Source organism: Macrobrachium nipponense, chromosome 39 (assembly GCF_015104395.2).
Source record: "Macrobrachium nipponense isolate FS-2020 chromosome 39, ASM1510439v2, whole genome shotgun sequence".
NCBI lineage: Eukaryota > Metazoa > Arthropoda > Malacostraca > Decapoda > Palaemonidae > Macrobrachium > Macrobrachium nipponense.
Window position 1 is genome coordinate 22,925,422 of NC_061099.1, and position 10,000 is coordinate 22,935,421.

Here is a 10,000-nt window from a genome sequence, read left to right on the forward strand (position 1 = left end):
GACTAACTGACAGCCTGACTGACTAAATGACTGACAGACTGGCTGACTGACTGACTGACAAATTGACTGACAGATTGGCCGACAGACTGACAAACTGACCGACAGATTGGCTGACAGACTGGCTCACTGACTGACAGACTGACTGACAGACTGGCTGACTAACTGACAGACTGACAAAGTGACTGACAGATTGGCTGACCGCCTGGCAAACTGACTGACTAAACGACTGACAGACTGGCTCACTAACTGACAGAATGACTGACAGACTGGCTGACTGACTGACTGACAGACTGACTGGCTGACTGACTGACAGAATGACTGGCTGACTGACTGACAGACTGACTGGCTGACTGACTGACAGAATGACTGACAGACTGGCTGACTGACTGACTGACTGACAGACTGGCAGACTGACAGACTGGCTGACTGACTGACAGACTGACTGGCTGGCTGACTGACTGGCTGGCTGACTGGCTGGCTGACTGACTGGCTGACTGACAGATTGGCTGACAGACTGGCTGACTGACTGACTGACAGACTGGCCGACTGACTGACAGACTGAGAAACTGACTGACAAGCTGAGAAACAAACAAATGTGAGGAAATAAGGCAGGTAGACCATTGGAATAATTGTCCGTGCTCTTAGAAGGACCGAACTGGTAGGCACTTTGTCACGTATTGTGGTGCTGACTTGTGGCCCCCTGTTAAATCTCTCTCTCTCTCTCTCTCTCTCTCTCTCTCTCTCTCTCTCTGTAGTGGGATATGTGTGCGTGTGTGTGGGTGGGTGGCTTGTTCTCATTACTGTTTTGTTTATATATATTAATATATATATATATTTTTTTTTGGAAGCTACATTAAATAACATATGGCACATTAATATGTATTAAATTGATAAAGAATAAGCACACAACAGAATCTGGCGTTCATATTATTATTATTATTATTATTATTATTATTATTATTATTATTATTATTATTATTATGCAAATATAAACCCCTATTCATGTGGAACACGCTTCAGGGGCAATTGACTTGATATTCAAGCTTCAAAGGAATTTGATGGTATTATTATTATTATTATATTATTATTATTATTATTATTATTATTATTATTATTTATATTCAGAAGATGAACCCTATTCATATGGAAGAAGCCCACCACAGGGGTTATTGACTCGAAAATCAAGCTTCCAAAGAATATAGCGTTTATTTGAAAGAAGTAACAAAATGTAATAGGAAATACAGAATGAAGAAATCAATTACTAGAAAAGGAAAAGATAAATATATGAATTTAATAAACAGACAGATGGGAATGCAAGTCAGTTATTAAAATACAAGGTGAATTGCCTTAGGGTAGAAATGCATACGATCTTCGCCTGAACTTTTAAGAGAGGGAGAGAGAAACACTTCTTCCCTTTAAGACATCCAAGGGGTGACTGTCCCTATTTTTATATCAACCAGTTTATTTACCCTTTGCAGCTATGACGTCACAGATCACGTGTCAAAACAAACCAACCGTTTCTTGTCTCTTTCCAGACGTAGTTATGGTAAGCAATAAAACGGAGCGAGCCGTTCCCGTGACGTCACCCCCGCAGTCGAATGTGGTCGACTCGAAGGAAGCCTCGTCGAATCACATCACCAGCGCCCCCTCCAGGAGATCCTACAAGCGCAGGCGCAGAGGCAGGAAGATGCGCAAGAAAGCGCCGCCCAAGAGTAAAATGCCCGGCGGTCTCATCGGGCCTTATCCTATAGTACCGCAAGGTGAGAGAGAATCTCGGTGTCAGCATTGCTTCAGGTGAGGTCATATATTATTGGTACCGCAAGGTGAGAATCTCAGTGTGTCAGCATTGCTTCGGGTTAGGTTATATAATATTGGTACCGCAAGGTGAGAATCTCTGGGTGTCAGCATTGCTTTAGGAAAGTTTACATAATATTGGTACCGCTAAGTGAGAATCTCAGAATGTCAACATTCTTCAGGGGAGGTTATATACTATTCGTACCGCAAGGTGAGTTCAGATTAGGTTGCGTGTTTTACTATGTACTTGATTGATGTTACAGTGCTAGTTGATGAGAGTGAGGAGGAATCGAGGTAGTTAGCAAAACATTTTGCTGAAAATGTTAGATAGAAGGAAAATGAGAAAGTAAATGTCGCCTCAGATTAGGCTATGTATTTTTTGTGTATCTTGATGGTGCGGTGCCAGCTGGTGACAGCATGGAGGAATTGCGGGAATAAGCGAAAGATTTGGATGGAATCGACAGATAAAAAGGATAATAAGGAATTAAAGATAAGGATAAATTGTCTTGAGATATTATATGTGCAGTAATTTATCTAAATGGGGTAAAATATGTGGCAATGGTTAGCACAGGTGAAAGGATAAGTGAGTGTCTGCTGGATGGCACGACCAGCAGGGCTAGGAGGGTGGAGAACGAACAATTTTGAGTTTAATGATAACCAGTGACTTTTACCAGTCAAGGAAGCGCAAGAACATTCCATTGAAAGCAGTTATTACCCCAGTGAAATCAATAACTACCTCAGGAAAAGCAATTATCACCTGAGTGAAATCAATAATTACCTGAATAAAAGCAATTATAACGTCAGTGAAATCAATAATTACCCCAGTAAAAGCAATTATCACCTGAGTGAAATCAATAATTACCTCAGTAAAAGCAATTATCACCTGAGTGAAATCAATAATTACCTCAGTAAAAGCAATTATCACCTGAGTGAAATCAATAATTACCCCAGTAAAAGCAATTATCACCTGAGTGAAATCAATAATTACCTCAGTAAAAGCAATTATCACCTGAGTGAAATCACTAATTACCTCAGTAAAATCAATTATCGCCTCAGTGAAATCAATAATTATCTCAGTAAAAGCAATTATCACCTCAGTGAAATCAATAATTACCTCAGTAAAAGCAATTATCGCCTGAGTGAAATCAATAATTACCTCAGTAAAAGCAATTATCACCTGAGTGAAATCACTAATTACCTCAGTAAAAGCAATTATCACCTCAGTGAAATCACTAATCACTTCAATAAAAGGAATTATCACCTCAGTGAAATCACTAATTACCTCAGTAAAAACAATTATCACCTCAGTGAAGTCAATGCTTACCTCAGTAAAAGCAACTATCAACTTAATCAAAGCAATTATCATATCGGTAAAAGCAATTATCACCTCAGTGAAATCAATTATTACCTCAGTAAAAGCAGTCATCACTCAGTAAAAGCAACTATCAACTTAGTGAAAGCAATTATCATACCGGTAAAAGCAATTATCACCTAAGTGAAATCAATTATTACCTCAATAAAAGCAGTCGTCACACAGTAAAAGCAACTATCAACTTAATCAAAGCAATTATCATATCAGTAGGGTTAATTATCACCTAAGTGAAATCACTTATTACCTCAGTAAAAGCAGTCGTCACACAGTAAAAGCAACTACAGTATCAGCTCAGTAGAAGCAATGATCACCCTTATCACGTAATGGGAATCAGTCACCCCCTCAGCAAAATCAGCCTCCAATCACCACCCAACCACCCACCGCCGCCCTTCTAATATTATTATTCCTGCGCAGGTACGAGAGAGGCGGCCTTCGTCCACGCCATCTCCTCGGCGGGCGTGGCCCACGCCATCACCCGCAGGTGTTCGACGGGCGAGCTTGAAGACTGCGGCTGCGACAGGTCCGTCAGAGGCGTCACCCAACACGGCTTCCGGTGGTCTGGGTGTTCCGATAACATCGCCTACGGGGTGTCTCTGTCGAAAAGGTGGGTGAGAGAGTCTCTCTCTCTCTCTCTCTCTCTCTCTCTCTCTCTCTCTCTCTCTCTCTCTCTCTCATGCTTTGGCAAAGAAGAGAGACTGTAATAAACTTCATTTTAAACGAGGTTGTTCTAGAGCACTCTCTCTCTCTCTCTCTCTCTCTCTCTCAGATAAGGATATGTGCTTCAATGTCAATACTAGTTTGTAATAAGCTTTATAATAAACTTCATTTTAACACGAGGCTGTCTTGCTTAAATGGTAATGCTTTAGTAAATGAGTTTAGGGTAATAATAGGCATAGTTTTAACACGAGATTTTAGTCTCTCTCTCTCTCTCTCTCTCTCTCTCTCTCTCTCTCCTCTCTCTCTCTCTCTAAGATACGGATTCATGCACGAATATAAATTTTAGGGCAAAGAAGTTATACAATAGACTTCATTTTAAACACGACATTGTAGGCTCTCTCTCTCTCTCTCTCTCTCTCTCTCTCTCTCTCTCTCTCTCTCTCTCTCTCTCTCTCTCTCATGCTTTGGCAAAGAAGCACAGAAGAGAGACTGTAATAAACTTCATTTTAACACGAGATTGTTATAGAGCTCTCTCTCTCTCGGATCCTTCAGAACTAACTCCATCTTGGAAAAGGCCTTCGACTTTGTTTAAAAGTAAATGTTAGGGCCGTAGTCTAGACCGAGTAAGGTTAACAATAACTAACATAGGTCTAATGCCATCCAGATTTTAAGGTAAATTAAACTTCAATCGTTATTGTAAACAGTTAGAATTGTAACATGGTTTAACATTTAAAATTAAACACTCCATGAACATCTGAGCATAGACAAAGTCCAAACGGGTTTCAGTCACGTTCGCATACCGTTCTAAACTTAGCTCTTCTTGGATAAACAGAGGAGATTATCACACGTTGGTCTAAACAAAACAGCATCGCATTCGGCCCCATTTGATGACGATTTCAGAGAGATTACTTACCAGTAACAGCAGACGGACGGACAAATTAATCAAGAGATAAATGCGCCGATTAATCCTCCTTTTAAGAGTGTGAAGAGGCGGTTGCGCAGATGTGCGCTATTGGGCTCCAAAAAAAAGAGAAGGAAAAAAGGATTGGTATTCGGTTAAATGATCTGCTGACATTTTGGAAGGCTTCTTCACAGCAGGGAGAAAGAATGGTTACGAGTGCGTCTTTTTATCAACAATTGATTGTAGGATATTCAAAGAAACCTCATGAAAAAAAATACTTACATGTTTTTTTAAGTCGTACACACACACACACACACACACACACACACACACACACACACACACACACACACACACACACACACATATATATATATATATATATATATATATATAATATATATATATATATATATATATATATTCGAGCATTCGGTAAAAGATCTTTTTGAAGACCTCTCAGTAAAGAAGAAATTCGGTAATTATTTTGATATAAAAAAAAAATAATACACAAACACGGATTTGTTTTAGGCTGTGCGTATTCATATAAAAAAGTTTTTCCGAGTATTTAAGCACCTAAGCCATTATCGAAAAAAGAAGCTCACTGGAGTTAAAGCAACACCGCCTCTTGACTGATGACATATGCCGATGACTTCACGAGTCAGTAACGCATAGAATGTTAATAATTTTGTGTGAACATCTGTACACATATACACGTATGTGTTTAAAGTCGTATGTGTATGTAGAAGTGTCTTTTTTTTCCAAGCATTCAGACATGCAGATCATTATAAAAAAAGCAGCGCCGTTTCTAGACCAATAACTCGCGCTAATGACATCACGAGCCAGTAAAATGACATCAGAAGTCAGTAACGCGTAGAATGTTGATATTTCTGTGTGAACATATGTAAGCATACACGCGTAATTGTTTCAATTCGTACTCGTGTATAGAAGAAAAGAAGCTTTTTTTCAACATTATAACATGCAGACGATATCGAGAAAGCCCGCCGCCTCTAGACAAACCCGTAGACCGATAACTCACGCCGATGACATCACAAACCAGTAACGTGCAGAATGTTAATAATTCCTTGTGTGACATCTATTCCTAGACTCTCCTTGCTTCAGCGGCATTTATGACGAAGTAACTAAACCTTAGCGCTAAATAATAAACGATAATAAATCAGCAACAAAAGCTAAATAAAATTAAACTGGTGTAATGTTATACCCGCCATGAAGCCATCACCTAGGCTAATCGCCTCCCAGAGAGATAAGAAAAAAAGTTTATAGACTCACATCTAACATAAACACCGCTCACTCGCTCGCTGCTGCTGCTTTTACGACCTATTCTTACCACAAACAAAACTCCTCGTAGACGAAACAAACAAACGGGGAAAAAATAGGAATTGATGTTATAAATGGCTTGATTTTAAACTGCGCCTGTCTTTCCTGTAATGAGCTGGTCAGATGACGTCTTCATACAGTTCGGATGCAAGATGATTTATCGGCTGTTAGTATGAGTCTTATGTGTGTGCGTCGTCTTGTAACTGGTAGCTTTTTCGTCTTGTAAAACGAGTGGATGTGAAGTGTTCCTGATTTTGTCTAGGTCATTTGTGTTTGAGATTTAATGGTAAAAATATGCTCTTGAGTGCTTAATAAAATAATACCAACTTGACGTTAGTTATTTGTTGACAAAGTAGGCCTAATATGATGGTCTTGCATCGTTTTGTAACTAGGTCACTTGTTCGTCTTGTTAAACGAGGGGATGTGAAGCGTTCCTGGTTGAATTATATGTCAGGGACATTTGAATTCAGGGGTAAATAGTAAAGACGTCCTTTTAGGTTCAAAATAATAAAGAATACAAGCTATAATTATTTATTGACAATATAGACCTAATTTACAGGAGAAACATTGTTTTTAAATAAAATGCATTGCCCAAATATCAACTTTATTTCAGTTACCACTGAACGTACTTGAGAGTTTAGTGTAGCACTATGCTGCCTAATATATACAGCAAACTATATACAACAAGGTATAGGAATTTAGCTATAATTTCCTTACATAGTTAATATACTGTATTATAGTATAGTCCCTTCACATTTTAATTCATCATAATTTTATCGGGTTGATCTACTGTATTATGATATAGAACCTTTACCCTATAGAGTTAATTGTAGTTTTCTTACAGAGTCAATCCACTGTACTATAGTAAATTCACATCAACCGTGCATTTGATATCTAGGCCAGTCTCTTACGACGCTCCTGATTGGCTGTTGATAAGCCAATCACGTGGCTGGAAATTCTCAGTCTCTCGAGAGTTCACATGGGTAGGATCTATGTTCCCATCCTGCCTATGTGAACTCTCTCGAGAGACTGAGAGTTTCCAGCGCTGTGGTTGGCTTACCAACAGCCAATCAGGAGCGTCGTAAGGGACTGGCCTAGACATCAAATGCACGGTTGATGTGGATCTGCCATAGAATACAGTACTCTCATATTAAAGAGAAGAACTTTAAATCCCCGTAGGGTAATAGTGCCGTCAGTGCACCTCATGTGGTGTACTGTGAGCGTTACTGAAAGTTCTTTGCAACGTGCCTTCGGTCCCTGGCTGCAACCTCTTCCGTTCCTTTGACTGTACCTCTTTTCATATTCTCTTTCTTCCATCTACTTTCCACCCTCTCCTAACACTTGATTCATAGTGCAACTGTGAGGTTTTCCTCCTATTACATCTTTCAAACCTTTTACTGTCAGTTTCCGTTTCAACGCTGAGTGACCTCATTGGTCCCAGCGCTTTGGCCCTTGGCCTAAATTTTATATTCAATTCAGTTCAATATTCATTTCAGAACGTTTAATGACTATAGCAACTATACTAAAAATGAAGTCAATGAATTAAATTCAATAACTTCAAGGATAGAAATTTGTTTTATCATTTTAAAGCACAATATCCTAATAGAATCTTTATTTCTCTTATTATTCAGTTTATCGTTTATGCAATATTCTTAAAAGAGTGTTTATTATCATTCTTTGTTTTTAATTCCTGAAAAAGATTCGTGGACGCCAGAGACCGGAAGTTGGTCCAGAGACACAAGAGGAAGGGAAAGAGAGTCAGCAGCAGAGCCCTTATGAATCTACACAATAACGAGGCTGGGAGGAAGGTAAGGATTGTATATGCATGTTGTATATATATATTATATATATATATATAATATATATATATATATATAGATATATGATATAATATATATATATGTATACTATATATATATATATATATATATATATATATATATATGTATATATATATATATATATATTTATATATATATATATATAAATGAGGAAATGTCTGTTTGTTTGTTTGTTCGTATGAACGCTATACAAATCCACATTTCGTGACCGATCCTGATGAAATTTTAAATATAAGTCATCATCAAACCAGGAAAGGTCATGGTGAGAACAGAATTAATATCTGACCTTTGTTTGGGTGAAAAAGGTATGGGGTGTGGGGGTGAAATATAAAAACAGATTATATGTCTAATCCATAGTTTTCGAGGTCGTTGATATGAATAGTGACACTCCCGCTGCTCTTTAAGTGTAAGTTTAGCCCCAATAGGGAAGCTTGGGGGGAGAGAAAGGGGTGGGATGGGGGTGACGTAAGAATTACAGAAAATGGCAGATATTAGTATCTAATCCAATGTCAAATGTGTACATACCATGTCTGTGCACCTCGAGTCGGAAAAACGTCCCGTTGTGCACATGACGTCAGGCGGGAGGCAGTCACACACGAAAGTTAACTCTGTTAATCAGTCACCGAAGGAGCTTTCGATACAATGCCGCATAATTTTGCTGTGTTTGGTTGTTTTCCCGTGTGGAGTATAGAAAAGAACTCTAGATTCGTTAGGTTTCCCCAAAATCGCGAAGATAAGAAGAAATGGGTTTACCTATGCAAGAGAGAAGACCCAATAAATACTAAGGACGCTCGAGTGTGAGTCTACATTTTGAGAAGTACTTTCAAATGAGAGTAAAGAATAGAAAACTTTTTTATCAGTTTCAAAGGGACCTCATTGTGTCTTCAAAGTCATTACTTAAGTTATATACTGTGGTGAAGGAAGTGTGATATTTCATACATTCTGTCGCGAATTTCAGCGACTGTTAAACGATTCGTTTAATCCCAGATGTTACGGGCCGGAGAAGAAGAAAAATCTAAAAACAGGAGGGTGGAGATGGAAAGAGAATGGTCTTTTAACAATAATTTTATTATAAAACTAAACTGGAATAGATTTAACGATGTAAGGGATATTGATGCATCACTGCTAACTCAAACATAAACATGTAACCTTAATGTACATAGTATGATTGCACAAGCAGCGATAAGAACTACTACTCTAAATTCGCTTTGCAAATTTGGAAAAATCGCCGGAAATGATTCTCATTAGAATGCAACAGTGATCTGAATCTACAGCTGAATAGATAAGCAACAGTTACATAACTCTTTTAACATGACTGCCCAACGGATGTCAAACTTATGTGGATAAATATCTGATATTGCCCCAATCACATACGAGGTTTTCTAGATTGTAAATGGCTTGGCTACACACACACACACACACACACACACACACACACACACACACACACACTTCCAACCTCTTTGAGTGCACCAGGAAGATAGAAGAATTGTGCTGTGCATGGTCACTCGTCTGCTCAGGTAGACAGAATGTATACTACAGGGGACAATTTTGTCAAATTATTTCCTGGTTAATTTAGATCAAAACACAGTTTTCACTAATATAAGATTTAATATGACAAATGTCTGTTGTATTTTTTCATCCTTGCCTTTTTCCTTAAGATGATAATGCATAACTTTGGGTAATGCCTAAGACAAATGAAATGTGGTCCTGTTATATAAGTTAATTCCTCATCAAAACGTTAATATGAAAGAAAACAGACCATTCTCTCCCTGTGACATCATCAAGTCTGCGTGGGTTGACATTGTATTCTTTGGATATTGGTCTATTCCAAAGTTTTCGAGGTCGCTGAAATGAATAGTGACACTCCCGATGACTTTCAAGTCTAAGTTCATCCTTGATAGGAAGCGGGATGATAAGGGGAATGAGGGGGGGGTAACATGTAAATATAACCGAAAACGACAGATATTAGTGTGTAATCCATAGTTGTAGAGGTCACTGAGGTGAATAGTGACATTCCTGATGGCCTTATATCTAGGTTCAGCCCGGATAGGAATGGGGGGCGAGAAGTAATGAAATTTAAAATGCCAAAAATGC

General features: G+C 38.5%; 1 protein-coding gene across 1 annotated transcript in view; it reads left to right on the forward strand.

Moving 5' to 3' along the window:
• The first annotated feature begins 1,128 nt into the window (after positions 1-1,128).
• The window catches only part of LOC135210388 (uncharacterized), a 19,076-nt gene continuing 10,204 nt past the window's right edge, over positions 1,129-10,000 (forward strand). The window contains exons 1-4 of the mRNA XM_064243293.1: positions 1,129-1,165; positions 1,536-1,760; positions 3,581-3,770; positions 7,762-7,870. Of these exons, the coding sequence (XP_064099363.1) occupies positions 1,129-1,165; positions 1,536-1,760; positions 3,581-3,770; positions 7,762-7,870 (561 nt within the window). The remainder of the gene's footprint in view (positions 1,166-1,535; positions 1,761-3,580; positions 3,771-7,761; positions 7,871-10,000) is intronic.